We start from the raw sequence: 16,407 nt of genomic DNA on the forward strand, positions 1-16,407 counted from the left end.
TTGTGAGGCTCTAAAAGTGAATTGTTCGATTTTTACTATGCAATGGACAGTCTCATACTGCATTGGTTATTCGTGATCATTTCGCCACATTTTCAACTAACTAATATCGTGCCGCAATCATCGCATTCGCCTGATTTACCTTCGTGTAACTTCTGGCCATTCAGCAAATTCACATGACCACTCCGAGGACTCCGTTTTGACTCAATGGAGAATATAAAAGCTGAATCGAAGAAGGCTCTGATGGCCTTCACGACGGAGGATTTTTCCAAGTGCTATGATGACTGTAAAATTCGTTGACATAAGTATATTGCAGGGGGAGGGGATTACTACGCGTACGGCGTACGGAAATCAAGGAAAAGAAGGATCAAAATAAACATAGGAATTGTAGACAGCCAAGCAGCAACCTCGCATCGCAAATCGGCCAGAAGTGTGTTGGGAAGCAGGGCATCAGTGGAAAGTGTTGCCAGAAGCAAGCAACTTCACTTCTACTGGTGTCAGCCCACAAAAGCGTCGAGGAAAATGAATTAGTGGACCAGATTGCCAAGAATGGTGCACGTCAAACATCCGAAAACGTGATAAACATTGGGAAACTCATGCACAATCTATACGTCGAGCTCGACAGAAGCACGTGAAAGAAAATCTAAATCCGATGGAACGAGCTACCTGGGTGCAAAACTGCAAAAGTCATGAGCAAAACGGTAGATTGGAAGAACACAAGTCCTATTGGCACTCGATAGAAGAGACTGATGAGAATAATAACTGGCACACACCCGCAGGATGGGTCTGACAGAACGAGAAGACTAAAAGAAATGTTTAGAGCAGGGCACCAGTAAAACAATGGAGCATATCTTCTGCACTTGTCCCACTTTGGCAAGACTACACTGTAAGCATTTGGGGCCCCCACGGTTTGATACACTGGAGGAGGTATCGACAGTGAGGACGCAGTGTCTGTTAAAATTCTTGTCATGCGCAGGCATCCTAAAGGATGACTGAACTCCCATTTGGTATCGCAAAGGACCAAAACTGGTCTATGCGTGGCTTATTGGCCTTCCAGATTAACCTGAACTAACCTTTAAAATATATTTGTTCTGAATTTATTTGGCTAATTTGGTTGGCAGCTATAAGCTATATGTCCGATCTAAGCAATATGTTCGGAATTCGTAGCAATGCCTTGGATAATAATCTGTGCAAAATCATGTCATAAAGACACCTTAATAAATGAAACATTTTCAATTTGATCGGTCAGTATTATGGCAGCTATTGATATAGTAATCTGATCTGAAAAATTTCATTGTATATTATAGCGATGTTTTGGATAATAATCTCTACCAAATTTCTTGAAGATACCTCGTGAAATAAAGAAGTTTTCTATGCAGGCACTTGATTCCGATCATGCAGTTTGTAGGCAGCTATATGCTATAGTTGTGCGATATCGGCAGTTCCGACAAATATATAAGCAGCTTCTTACTGAGAAAAGGACATGAGCAACAGTTCAGACCAATACCTGAAAAACTGAGAAACTAGTTCGCGTATATACAGACGGACAGACAGACTCAACTCGACACGCTGTTTTTGTATTTTGTTTTAGATTAATTTACTTTAAAGGGTCTGGGACGATGCCTTTTGCGCGTTACAAACATTGTGACAAATGTCATATAGCCTGTTTGGGGTATAAAAATGGCTTGATTTCATTTTGATTTGTTAAAACTCAGCAACAACCAAACTTAATCTGACATAATATGTATGAAAAAACATTTTTGTTATTTTTTTAACAAATTACTTTGTATAAACAAATATATGTACACTTGCACCTTTTTATGACCTTAATCAAAACATCTGCTCCATTAAAAACCAACAAAAAGTACAACAAAATTTATTTTTAAAACGCTTTAGCCCAGATTTAAGTTTCTATTTCTAGCTATTTTAAGCGCGTTGCTGAAGAACCGAAGAACCCAAAAATGCGAAAATCGAACGAAAGTAAATTCAAAGCAAATCCCGCAAAGCGCCATTTTAATGGGCTGAGCTTGCGTTTCTCCGATTTGCGTTGCTGCTGTGCTTAAATCTTGTTTGCGGGAAATTCTCTGAGTGTGCATGTGTGTAGCATGCCACAATAGCGACAGTCGGAACATTTAAGACCGAGAAGTTTATTTTTTCGATTTTTGTTTTTTGTTGGAATTATTGCGTGAACTTTACAATGTAAAGCTGAAAGTACACACCCACACACACAGGGCATTACGCGCACGTGCACCTAAAAGTATGCATAATTCAAGTGCACGTGAGAAAAATCCATTCTTACACACACACAAGTGATATGGTTTCGCTCGTTTGCCTCCATTTTCACCAAACTGTTTACGTCAGTTGTTTTAGCATGACTGTCGCGCTGTGTGTGTGTGTGTGCATGTATTTTGTTCTGTATTTTTAACAAGCTGTTTGGCAATAAAACAAATTAGCTTCTGATTTGAAGATTAAGCTCGAACACGTTTCATACAAATTATTTAACAGATTTTTGCTTTTTCTTTTTGGTAAAAGTGTAATCCTGTAAAATTGTGGAAATGGTGCTTTAAAGCTGACACATTTCCACGTGAAAGCCATTTGCATGACGGGAACATGATTTGGTGAGTTGAAGTTGGGAAAAGTAGAGAGGAGAAATAGCAGTGCAAAAGTTGAATAATTTGGAAAATATGCGTCATATTTACAGGGGCTTTAAAAGTTTCTAAAATTTTGGCTTTTGTGGCAGGAATTTTTTGCGGAGTCTTCATTAATCTGACATGCTTTTAGATATCGATATTATTTCCACACTGTAACATAACCATGTCAGAGCATGCCCTCATACCAAATTCGGTTGAAATTAGTCAAGCGGATTGATGACGGATGCGATACGAGATATGTGATTTTACCTAAAAGTGGGCGGTGTCACGCCTGATGGTAAAAATCCTCTCATACCTCCAAGTGGTAAAATTTAATGTCTCTGGTGTATTAACTTTTTGATTTATGGCGCTTTTAGTAGTTTTTAACTGTACTGTTATATGAGGAGTGGGCGGGAATATCATCCGATTTCATCCATTTTCATTAAAATTCTAAGAGGGCGGGCCACGCTCACTTTTTCAAAATTTTTTTCCCACAGGTGCCCTTTGCCGCTGCGAAATTAGAGTTTTATATTTTAATTTTGCTTTACAGGTTAACGGTTAATGGCTTTTGTGGAGGTACTTTTTTTGCCAAGGAACTTGCATCCCAAGTCTCATCAAGATATCTCAATTATTACTCAATTTATAGCTTGCACGGACGGTCGGACGGACGGACAGACAGATCTCGTCATCCTGTTCATTTATATATATATAAACCTATAACCATCTCGCTTTGTTTTAGTTGATACGTGCAACCGTTAAGTGAACAAAACTAGTGTACTCCGTAGCAACATGTTGCAAGTGTATAAAAATGTTAAGTATAATACTATAGAACTTTCTTTACAGGTGCATTTCTTATCCTTAGCGTAAAAGAGTGTAAAAAAATATTTAAATTGATTGAAAAGGATCAGTTTGTATGGCAGCTTTTCGCAATAGTGAAAAATTAGCAGCTTCGATCTGTATTTAATATAATATTTTAGCTGAAACACTTTTTTCTAGTGGAAGAATAACACAAGAAACACTACCAGCAAACAGTCGCTTGTTGCTCCTCAAAATAAGTTAATAAAGCTGCTTCAATAAGGGAAGGTAAATCGAAAAAAATTAATTTACAGCCTCTTAACAACAACTCCGGTGCATCAAGCGAAAAATATTGAAGCATGTAAAGTGGATTTTCATTTAAATACAGGTAAGCTCTCACACATTACGTCAAACAATTCGCTTATAAAGCACACGAGAACGTTCCTCATACGCCGTGGAGTTCTAGTTTAGTAGCTCACGATTCATATTTTCCTCGACAAACCGATTTCGACTAAATTTAGTACGTGACATTCGTTTCATATTTCTATGTCACAAAGCGAAAAATCGACGAAATCGGACTACAACCGCGCCTACTTCCCATATAAAACAATTTTTAATTTCATTTTATTCCTTCACTTTCCAGTACACAAATCAAGAAATAATTAATATAACGGTATACAAATTTGCACTAATAATTATTTTAAAGTATACCATCTTATGACCAAAAATTTCCCAAACCCAAGCTAACTATTCAATCCCCTAGGTACCGAATATGTGGATGCCAGTATCTATAGCTGACTTTTGACCGAAAATATCATTCATTATGTTAGGTATGCAATTGAAATTCAGACAGAATTATTTCATGGCAACAGTAATTCTGTGTATCAAAATGGGGTTGAATACTTCCTTGAGCCCCGTATAGCTAATATAAATATTTTTGAACTTCCTAATGACTTTATACCACATATGAATGTATATATGTATATATGTATGTATAAAATTCAGAGACTCTGTTTTGCTCATAATACTGAATCCTTGCGCCAAAATAGACAAAATTGGGCGAAAACTTGACCTAGCCCCCGTACAACTAATATCAGTATTTCCGAACATTCGGCTGACTTTACTTCATGTAATTGCTGATTGTATGCATGGAACTTTATTGAAGCCCAGGGAATACTGTTTTAGTATGTGGCATTATAATATTGGGTAGTCGAAAAAGTTTTTTCGCATTTTGTCAATAGATGTCGTTCCAGTTGTATATCTCCAGTTCTTCACATTGTGTCATATCATATAGTGTTGGAAAGTTGAAATTTCAAACTTCATTTAATCGAAAAAAAAAATAAATTCGGTGAAGTTGAAACAAAGTTACAGCCATTCAAAAATGAGTGAAAATAATGAAGAATTTCGCTATATTTTGAAATTTTTGTATAAAAAAGGGAAGAATGCCACGCAAGCCACCGATGAAATTTGTGAAGTTTACGGAGACGATGCTGTTCAGTTCGTATAGCACAACAATTTTGTTTCTTTATTTTTATTATAAATATAAAAAAAAAGTAAATTGAAGTTTGGTTAGAAATACGAAAAGACATTTTCGACTACCCAATAGTTAATAGAAAAAAATCATTTTTCTGATATGGCGGTCAGTGTATGAGTTATATATAGTGTATATATGTATAAATTGCATGGATTCCGATACTTTGATTGACATTTCACACCTAAAAGTCCCTGGCTTTGTTCCCTACAAGTTGCAAGAGTATAAAATGTTCGGGTGCATTAACACTCTTGTTTCAAAAAATCGATTTATTTCAAAATAAAATATAGAGATTATAGTTATTGAACGTGTGGCATTCACTAGCGATACATTAATCATCAATATGGATCAAGATCTAAATATCACAATAAATTTTAAACGTGTGACAGGCCCAAAAGACTTCACCTTAGAAGCTTTAAAGCCAAAAACATCAATAACTGATTTGGACATTACAAAACATGTTTAAATATTGCAATCGTTAGACATTCATAAAAACTAAAAACCAAAATATTCGTAAAAATACTCTTTTATCGGCAGTCATTTCATCTTAGCATCACTTTTAATGAAGTAAAATTATATTAAATTCGAAAATATTTTATGAATGCAAGCATGGTGACAGTTTTGTGCGCTTGAAGCTAGCCAAATCACTTAGTGAAATATCACGCTTCCTGGAAATTATCGAAAAGTAACTACATAACGGTATAAGCTGTTAACCATGAATATTTTAATTAAATTTGAATAATTTAATAACTCATTCAAATTTAAATTCGTTGGCGTTTACACCCTTGCATTTTCGAGTTTAAACGGTAAACGCACGCATGTGTGAACACTGCTAAAATGTGCATTCAAAATAACAGTGCTTTCGAAATTCATATTAATAGCGACAATTCCGACAAATTTGAGATTTTATCCAAATGACCTTGACATTTTTGTGTGAAGCCAAACGCACAGCTTAGATATAGCTATTGCATACATAAATGAGTGCTTGTGTGTGTGTGTGTGTATGTGAAAGCACTGGCGTGGAACACCAAAATGCCAGACTTTAATGAACAAACTTATTGTTGTTGTTGTTATGCAGATTTCAATGAATGCTGATAAATATGCTTAGCCGCCTTGTGTCAAACACACGCTCATGTATGTGTGAAATTACATTCACATTCAAACACACAATTATATAACGCATACAATGTGTCTGCCCTTGTAGCTGAAATGTTTGCAAATCGGTGTGTTTTGGTGATTAGGTCTGTTGCCTTTGTATGGATAAGCATTAACAGTTAAATGTATTAAAATATATAATATATGCACATACATATATACTAACATTTATATGTACACTTATGTAAATTTGTATGGGCATATATGTGAGTGCCAGTCTGTGTTCGTAAATATGCGCCTTTGCGCCTAAGTCTATGCTGTGACTTCCAGGTATGCTGTGTGGCCTTTGTTGTTGTTGTCGTCGCTGCTGTGAAATTCACCACACAACCACACATAAATTTGTATAGAAGTTTACTTATGAAATTGACTAATTACAACGTGTTAAGCAGATAAAACAATATGTGCAGGCATACTTAGAGTATCAAATTAGCACACAAGCACACAAAAGCGCAGGTTCATTTACACACACATGCGAACATAGGTATAAATAAGCAATGCTTTGTTAGCACACATTGTATGTATAGTGTGTGTGTGCTTTTTAAAAGTAAATATTTGATTTAGATAATTTTTACAGGGTGACGCGTGTGTAATAATTAAGATTAATTAATGTTAATAATTAAGTAAAATAATGTTAATAATTAACATTAATTTATGTTAATAATTAAATTAAATAATGTTAATAATTAAGCAATATTTAATTATTATTTTCAATAATCAAAATTTTTAAGCAAATTTTTTTATGCTCGGTAACAAAATTGTGTTACGTAATGAAATTCCGTCACGTTGACAGCATAAAGAGCTCCTTACGGCGGTATTCTGGTCTAGAAATTTAAAAAAATCGAAATTTTTGTTTATATTTTCAAAGCTTAACTATTCAAGAATATGTGTACAAGAGGATTTTTCAAAATTCAAATTATTTTCGGAGATATAGGCACTTTTCTGACCCGGCATCCAAACTGGTTCGGCCGGAACTAATCGAACAAAAGACTTTACGCGAAACTTTAAACGCGTTTTTCTCAAAACTGACTTTTTCGGAACGATACCCACGATTTCTCAGGTTCTACTGGACCGATTTACTTGAAATTTTTATAGAGTCTTCTTTATAGGCTTGTCTATGGTTGGAACTAGCCCCATCCCCAAATTTTTATTTTTATTGTTTTTAAAAAATTCGAAATAGTCAGAAAAAGTGATCCAAAAAAAATTTTTTTTCAAGCAGTCGCCATTTTGTAAAAAAAATGTTTCCCACTTTTCCGTAGTTCCCGCCATTGCGACATTATTCAAGATTAATAATCTTTTTTTTTGCTTTCAGATAACCAGGAGGGTTGAAATCATGTGTATGGTCACGTGGAAATTTCTAGAGACCTCCCACTTCGTCAGCTCATAATTTTTGAGATTTTTTACTTATTTTAGTTTTTAATTTTTTTCTGTACTCTTCTAAAATTAACAAATGACTAATAAAAAAATGGATGGTTAATTGCCTTTTTTTACGACACTTTAAAAATTACCTGAAATTCATGCTTCTAGACCAGAATACCCCCTTAATGGAGCTGAATTTATTTGCATAATACTAATATTTTAACACTTTGCAAAAAAAGAATTTTAAGGTTGCCACCTTATTGAAAATTCGGAAGAGACGTAAAAACAATACAAAAATCTACAATAAGAATGTTAAATTGAAGGCTTTAAGGAAACTTATATTAAAAAAAGAATGTTAAGTACACCTTAAAGTGTAAAATATCAAACAGAGGATCGAAATCTAAGCAATCTACAAACCACAAAATATACTGTTTTGAGTAAAACATGTAATTTTCATTGCGATAACTCACATATTGGCCAATATATCAGGCATAAAGTCACCAGGAAGTTCGAAAATCTTTATACCAGGTATATGGCGGCTCAGGGAAGTATTGACCCGATTCAAGTCATTTGTGGTACACAGAATAACTATTGCCATGAAGAAATTCTGTCTGAACTTCAATTGCATATCTCACACATGAAACGATATTTTCGGCCAAAAGTTGACTATAGATATTGGGGTCCACATATTCGCTATCTAGGGGCTTGAGCAATTTTGATTGGACTTCTATAATTTTTGGTCGTAAGCTGGCATATTTTATAAGAATTATTAGCGCAAAATTGTATCCCGTCATATTAAATACTTCTTGATTTTTGTAATGGAAAATGAAAGAATCAAATGGAATTTAACTTTGTTTTATATGGGAAGTAGGCGTGGTTGTAGTCCGATTGCGGCCACTTTCGCACTGTGATATGTGTACATTATATAGTGACTATGAGAAGAACTACTAAAAACCGAACTGTTGTATATATCACCTAAAGCTAAGCGACATATACATATATATATACATATATATATATATAAATAATCAGGAAGACAAGTAGAGTTGAAACCTGTGGGCAAAAAGTTTTGAAAAAGTGGGCGTACTGTTAAAAACTGGACGATAGGCGTGGCACTGCCCACTTGTAAGTGAGAACACATATCTCGAGACCAGCCCGACCGATTTCAACCTAATTTGTGTGTGACATTCACCTGACATCTTTATGTTACAGTGTGAAAATGGAACAAATAGGACTATAGACACACATACTTCCCATATAACACAATTTTAAATTTCATCTGATTCCTTCTTTCGAGTGTACAAATCAAGAAGTAATTAACATAACGGTATAAAACTTTGCAATTGAACAATTTTTGGCACCCTATGAGCAAAAATTGGCCAAATCCACGACACGTTATTTAAGCCCTTAGATTCCGAATATTCCCACTATGGTTGACTTTTTACGGAAAATATTGGTCAATTTGGCAGATTTATATTGAAATTCAGAGAGAATTCTTTCCTAGTAGTAGTTTACCTGTGTGTTACAACTGGGTGGAATCTGGTCAATACTTTACTTAGCCCCCATATACCTGATATAAAAATTTTCGGGACCCCATATAACTAACAGGCCTCATGTACCTGAAGGTACTTCCTTGGCTAATCCTAGCAAGTTACAGAACTATTAATTGTTAGGTTATACCCTAACTTAGCTCTTCGCTACTTGTTATTTAATATATAAAATTTGATCAAATATTACAGTAAGGACTAGTACAATCTAAATAGACTTTAGAAAATGTCATGTTAAAAATATTTTTGAAAAGGGTTGCCTCTGCGAATTATAAAAATAAATATCAATATTGATATCAAATGAAAGGTTTTTGAAATAGAAGTATGTGAGTCGTTAGCCGAAATATTTCTAATGACACCCTTAATAATAGTATTATATCTAAGACAAGTTTTAATGTCCAAAGATTTCATTTTGAAATGACCTAACTCTTACCTAATGCACGATTTACGATACTACCCTAGGTTTTTCGTAAGTAAATTAAATACTTTCATTCAATTTCATCCGATTTAAGCACTTGGAATATCATCTACTCAGAAGTTCTTTCAACCAATAGTTGCGCAGTCACATCTACGACAGGCTGAAGCAACAGCTAAATTTATACCGGTTTTGGACCAGGAAGCAGAGCATATTCTATTATTATTTTCATGTCTCTGGTATAATAGAACTCGAATTCCCAGAATAGAGTTGCTTGCTAATGAAGAAGCTATTTTGTTACTTCAAACCCACTAGATACAGCAACAAAAATCTGACACTCATATACTCAAAAATATGTAGTTTAGAAATACTTGTGTAATGGCTTTGAAATCTATATGCTCGCATAAGCGGTGTCTCGTTAACAACTTAATTAAATTATAACACGCAACCAATTTAATTTTCAATTCTAATGAATAGCTGAACTATGACCCAAGCGCTTACGAGTTTCAATAGCTCGCAGCTGTGCGAACATTATCACTTACCGCTCCCATGAAAGTCGCCGTGGCGCCTCTTCCAAGCAGCTGCCATTGCCATCGCGGCCACCGCCCTCTCTTGACGCCGCAGCAGCCATAATTGGCAGGAGATTGTTTGCGGTGGCAGCGGCGCTGGCAGTTGTGTGATCAGAATGCGGCGACGCGGCTGACGTTAGCCTCGAAGCCGTCACACTCGACTGGTGCAGCAACTTGGCCAGCCGACGCGTCAACGCCGTGTTCGCGGTGCTGCCAGTTACCTCGCCACCACCACCGCTGCTGGTGCCTTCAGGCGTTGACGGTTGTTGTGGCTCGGCAGCGTTGCCACCCATTGCCGCTATACCCGCAGCTGTTGACACATTGCTGCCGCCCACCTGCTGTTGATGCTGCCTCTGTTGACTGTCGTGGGTGTTGTTGGCGCTGCTGTTGCGCTTCTTCGATGCCAGGCGATAAGCACGTGCGGCCACAACATGCGGTGCGGGAATTCTACACAGCAATTGTTGCGAAAATAAATATTAGAGCAAATATTTTACAAATTAGTTAAAGTCATGGTAACGGAAAATTCAATTTAGTACGAAGGAGGTACTCACCTTAACAACACTGAACCATCGGCGGCATGGCACTCGAAGTCCTCGCAGGTCGGCATTAGCAAAGCCGCATCCGCCACTTGTGAGCCGACGATTGGTGTGCCACTCATGCTGGCGCTGCTGCCGCTGTGCCCTGTAGTGCTGCCGGAGGACTTACGTCGATAGACACCCATGTCGTCTTTTGGCAAATTCAACGATTTTATATTCACCATATTGTTGTTGTTGTTGTTATTGGTGTAACCAGGTGTTGTCGGTGTTTGGCGGGTGAGCAGAGACCAACGATTTGTGCCGCCACCGCCGGTGCTTGTGCCGCTGCCAGACTTGGTGCCCAGAAGACCGCTAGCGCGTTCGTCTACGTGAGGTCGCGATAAGTGTAAGTTCAAAGAGAGTGGAATAGAAAGAGATAGAGGTAGCATAGTAGTAGTGGTGAGAGTATGTGACATAGAAATGCAAAATTACATATGTACATAAATTGTTTCGTGGAAAAGTTGCAAATTTGTTGTGCACATCGTACGAACTAATTGGATTGGTCAGGCCAACTCCTACATAACCTTCGAAAGCTCACAAACACCAACACATACAAATCAACAAAAATATATGTACAAGCGACAAACTCATGATGATGAGAAATACCAATAAAAGCTTAAGCCAAATTTTGACGAAAGAGTAACCCAGAGCAGGGAAACAGGGGAGCAGCTAGAACAACACGCAAACTATTAGCCATACACTTGTCAATGGTGATCAGCTGCGGCGTGTCGCCTGAAGAGGTGGAACTTTAATTGAATTACAACTAATGCTACCGAGAGCGGCACATAGCGTGGGTGCGAAACTTCAGGCAGCATTTGAAAAGCGAGGGTAGTCAGTTATATCAGAATATTTCTTACTATTAGGAAGGTAGCGGAACTTACCTAAATAGCGGAAAACTATAGCGGGTTGGCTAGCTACATAATTACTTACCTTCTAGAAGGTAGTGGATTTTGCGTAAGATTCTTATATAGTTACTCTAGATCGGTGGCGCTTACTACTAATAAAGGGGTAAAGGTTGGAAATTCCATGACAGCAGATAAAATCGTAAATTTTGACCGAGCAATAAGAAAAGGTCGTGCTCTGTCAATACTAAAGTCAAGCATAGATCCATCTAACTAAAAATACATTTTTATTCAAAAGTCGTTCCCTAAATTCTATTTCCATCGCATACTTGTCATATAAGAAATACCGATATCATAAACCAAGCAATGACATCACATCAGAGTCCAAAGGAAAAGATCCGTTTACAAGTCACTGAAGACTATCCTTGGAAGCGCAATGCTTAAAATTAATGAATTATGTTTTGAATCGACTATTCAACCAGTTGGCTGGACAGTCCTTAATTACTATGCCATGTGTATGTATTACAGCAGCTGCTTAACTGGATAATGGATAAAAATATCGAACAAAGAATCTTAAATGCTGTACTTCTAATAAAATTTCAGGTGCGGAATCATGGCGAATGTTGGGAAAGGCTTATGGTGCTTATGTTTTATCAAAAACACATGGCTATGAGTGGAACAAAGCCTTCAAAGACAGTCGAGAGATCGTTTAAGACCTCTTCAATTAAACCAGGGAGGGATATGGTGCTTGAAAATCGTCAGACAAGTGTTAGAGAGATGGCAAGAGAGCTCGACATCGCTCATGAGTCCATTCGAATGATTTTGGGGAAAATATTTGGTATGAAAGGCATTCTTGCTCGACTCATCCCGATAAAGCTGATTTTTTTTCAAAAAGAGTATCGTAAACAGTTCTCTTTGGACATGCTTGATCCTGCGAATTCCGATCCCACATTCATGGCGAGCATTATAACTGACGATGAAACATGGGTTTATGAGTTTGACTTACAAACAAGTGAAATGGAGGGAAGAACGAGCTGAAACCAAAAAAAATACCCCAAACCGCTCAAAAATCAACCACTGTATTCACCAGATTTGGCTCCGTGTGACTTTTTCTTGTTCCCCAAACTGAAATTGCCGCTCCGTGGAACTCGTTTTCAGTCGATCGAAGAGTTAAAATAAAATTCGCTGAATGAGCTCAAGGCTCTAAATTCAAAAAGTGCTTATGGAAAGTGTTTAGAGGACTGGAAAAATCATTGGCATTAGTATATTACATCCTGTGGGGATTACTTTGAAGGCAACAAAATAAATATTGATGAATAATTAAATATTTTGCGTTTGGTTTTACATTTTCCGGGTACTTTTCTACCTATTTCTGCCGACTACTCCCGTTGTTCAATTTATTTGTACACCCTCGTATATTTACCCTTCAAGTGCCGTTGGGCGTTGCAGTGTCACACTGTTAATTACTTGCAACAACTTTAACGATAAACTTTTACATCCATCCAAACCAAGTGCTAAGCATTCAAAAAAGTTTCCTTAGAAGTTCCATTATATATAGTATGTACACACTCGGAGTTATATGTTTATCAAGCTACCCGTTACATTGCTGACATTTACATTTCTGCTCAGACGGCTGACGCAGGAGCCGTACCAACAGCATGAGCTTCGATCTGCCACCGTGTGTCAGTACAAATGTAATAAAACAGAGTGTTTGCGAGATTCGTTGGAAATAAATTGAGGCAAATGAAGGGAAAACTTGCCCAAGCAATAAACATAGAAGAGGACTGATTTACAGTGCTGAGAGTGTAGCTTGCAAAGGAGAAAACTTTATAAACATATAATACAAGGAGCTTTCCAAAGTAAACAGGACTTTTTGAATCTGGTGTTGTCCAGTGAGAATTTCATGAGTTATTGCGTTTTAAGTATCAGTATATTTGTGTTATCGGTGCGAAAATGAGCTTCGAACAAAGAGCCAACATTAAATTTTGTTTTAAAATTGGTAAAACTTTTACCGAAACGTTTCAATTGATGAAACAAGTTTATGGCGATGATTGCCTATACCGTAGCAGAGTGCACGAGTGTTTTCAACGTTTTCAAAGTGGTCTTGAAGACATAAATGACGATCAACATGTGGGGCAATGAAAATCCTTGATCAACGGAAATTCCATCGAAACTGTGCGTAAATTCATCAAAAATTGAACATCTCCAAAACATCGATTTATCGCATTTTGATCAAACACTTTGGCTTACGAAAGGTGTGTGCACGGTTTGTTCCGCACAAATTGACTGACGACCAAAAATTGTTCAGAATCCATCATTCGATCGAAGCTTGTGACCGATTATTTGACCAAAAATTCCATTTTAACCATTAACCACTCCACGTATTCACCTGATATGGCACCGTGCGACTTCTTCCTTTTCGGAAAAATGCATTTGGCCATGAAAGGAAAGCGTTATGCAGACGTAGAGGCCATTCAAAAGGCTTGCACCGGCATACTGGCAGCCATACCGTCCAACGAGCTAAAACACTCGTTCGACATGCTTTTGGACCATGCAAAAAGCTGTATTGAAGCAGAAATAGGCTATTTTGATAAATAAATGAATTGAACCACCGAAAAAACCATTTGTTCTGTTTTCTTTTTTATAGCATGGCATGATGGCATGTGGTACGTTAGTCACTAAGAATTAAGAAGCTTAAAGCTAATAAGATCGGTTAAATCTAAAATTCTCCGATATCGAACATACGCGATTCCGGATTAAAACATTAAATTTGATTATTAAATTGAATGAAATTGTAACAGGTATTTACGCGTATGAGGCCGAAAGTAGACTGTACGGGTTTTTTCAAACGAGATCAGTCCAGCACTTTTAAGCAAATCGTTGCCTGTTTTTTGGAAGAACTGGGCATATCGCAACTATACCTCTAGAAAAAAGCAGAACAGTAAGTTCTGAGTGGTACACAGACATTTATTTGCAAGTTGCCTTTTAAGAAATCAGGAAAACCAACTGCCGAAGACGGATCACAACGACAATGCAAGCTCTCCCACGACAATTGGGTCTAAGTATCCAAAACGGACTCGTCAAGGACTGTCAACTCGCACTATTCCTCGAATTTGCTTCAGGAATATTGCACAGCAGTGCTACAACAACAACAACCACAATGCAAGATCTTAAGTTTCTAACGAAGCAACTGCATTTTCGAGCACTCTAAACATCGATTGAATGAGGAATCCTTTCGCTTGAAAACTTTATTTAAATATAAACAAAAGTCTATATATATTTCAATAAAGAATATTTCTAAAATAAAAAGCGATTTTCAATGATTAATAAGTATCTGCTTTTGTTTTCTAATCCCGAAATATAAAAGGAAATCATCGTAAATTAGGCCAAATGAAGAGAAAACGGAGAAACAGTCTGATTTACAGCGCTGAAAGTGTAGCTTTTAAAATAAAAAAAATTCTGAAGAAAATAGTGCGCAAATAAACAAATAATAAGCAGCATCTAATATAGGAACTAGAAACTTAGATGATTGAACATCTCGAACACCTTTTAGAATATGAATTCTCGCGATTCTTCAACTAATCAAACATCGATACACAATTGTAAAGAATTGTTATGTGGAATGGATTTTAATGGTCTCTTAATTGAACTAACTTCAAATTTAAATTTCGAAATTGTGGTGATTCCATATGTAAAAATGGAGTACCATATCCATTCGCTCCAAAACTTGTATTGATAGGTATTATATACCCGAAAATATTTCGGGATATCGAAGAATGTTTTTTGATTGTAGTGAAATTTATTAAAACACTAACTGCATATTTATTTTTAAGTAGGTCCTTATTTGTAAATTCATTATAGCATATTCGAGAGATTTGCATATCATAATCAATCTATGATGGAGGATGGAGTCAGATGTAGAAGTTCACGCTAGTGAGGAAAGTTCTCTGAGCGCTATTCCCTTGGGAGTGTCCTTTACGTAAGTCTCAAGCAGCTCACGACTTCCGGTCTTAGATCAAATATCCTCTGGGTAGCCAAAAAAAATCCCACTACATGGTTGTGCTCTGGGTTTGGAACTCGCCACGTAAAAAACGCCTTCAATGAAAAGGAAACAACAGCCTCGGATGAGAAACACCCTTTTGATGACGACCACTACAAACGCATTAAGGATTACGATTTAAGGGCATGCACCTGGAGTGTCCGGTCTCTTAATTGGGAAGGTGCCGTTGCCCAGCTGGTTGATGTTCTTGGAAGAGTGAATGCTGACATCACCGCCGTTCAAAAAATGCCATAGGCGGACAAGGACTGAGACGAGTAGGTAATTGTGGTATTTTCTACAATGGTCATATAATGGAGCGCAATTTGGTGTAGGATTAGTGATGGGAGAGACTACGTCGGCGAGTCCTGACATTCACCCCGGGAGAAGAACGTCTAGCCACAATCCGCATCAGAGCAAAGTTCTTCAACATATCGTTCATGTGCGCCCACGCCCCAACGGAAGAGAAGGACGATGTGACCAAAGATGTCTTCTGAAAGCGCTTGGAGGGCACATATGAGAGCTGCCGCTGCTACGTGGTCAAAATAGCACTTTAAGTTTATTTTAAGACTTTTAATTAAATCGTTTATAGTTTCCAACTTAAAAAGCCTTAATGTTTTAAGCGTTGTTTTTTGGGTTATTTATTCACAGACACATAAATTTCTTTGAGGGATATTTCACAGAAGGCAACTGGTTTCCTATTTTCTTGCTTTTTGCTAAGGAACTATACTCCTCCTATGGAATATACTGGATAAAAACATGATAGCTATTAAGCTATTTCCTAAAAATTTAGTCAAATATATCACATATGAATCTACATTTTGTTAGGACAAGAATGGGGCTCGGTAACCACTTTTTAACCATTAGCTGGAAACTTTATAATTTTTTTATGTAATCTCAAAAAAATTTTTCACGTATTTTCTCTTTTTTTCGGCAAAATTAAAGAATCTTCTACTAGT

At 36.9% G+C, this 16,407-nt stretch overlaps 1 protein-coding gene across 1 annotated transcript in view; it reads right to left on the bottom strand.

Moving 5' to 3' along the window:
* LOC126766995 (uncharacterized) overlaps positions 1–16,407 on the bottom strand; it is a 188,537-nt gene that overhangs the window by 71,147 nt on the left and 100,983 nt on the right. The window contains exons 4-5 of the mRNA XM_050484630.1: positions 10,547–10,895; positions 9,969–10,442 (exon numbers count right to left, since the gene is read on the bottom strand). Coding sequence (XP_050340587.1) covers positions 9,969–10,442; positions 10,547–10,895 — 823 coding nt within the window. The remainder of the gene's footprint in view (positions 1–9,968; positions 10,443–10,546; positions 10,896–16,407) is intronic.

The sequence above is a fragment of the Bactrocera neohumeralis genome, chromosome 2, assembly GCF_024586455.1.
Source record: "Bactrocera neohumeralis isolate Rockhampton chromosome 2, APGP_CSIRO_Bneo_wtdbg2-racon-allhic-juicebox.fasta_v2, whole genome shotgun sequence".
In the NCBI taxonomy this organism is placed as follows: domain Eukaryota; kingdom Metazoa; phylum Arthropoda; class Insecta; order Diptera; family Tephritidae; genus Bactrocera; species Bactrocera neohumeralis.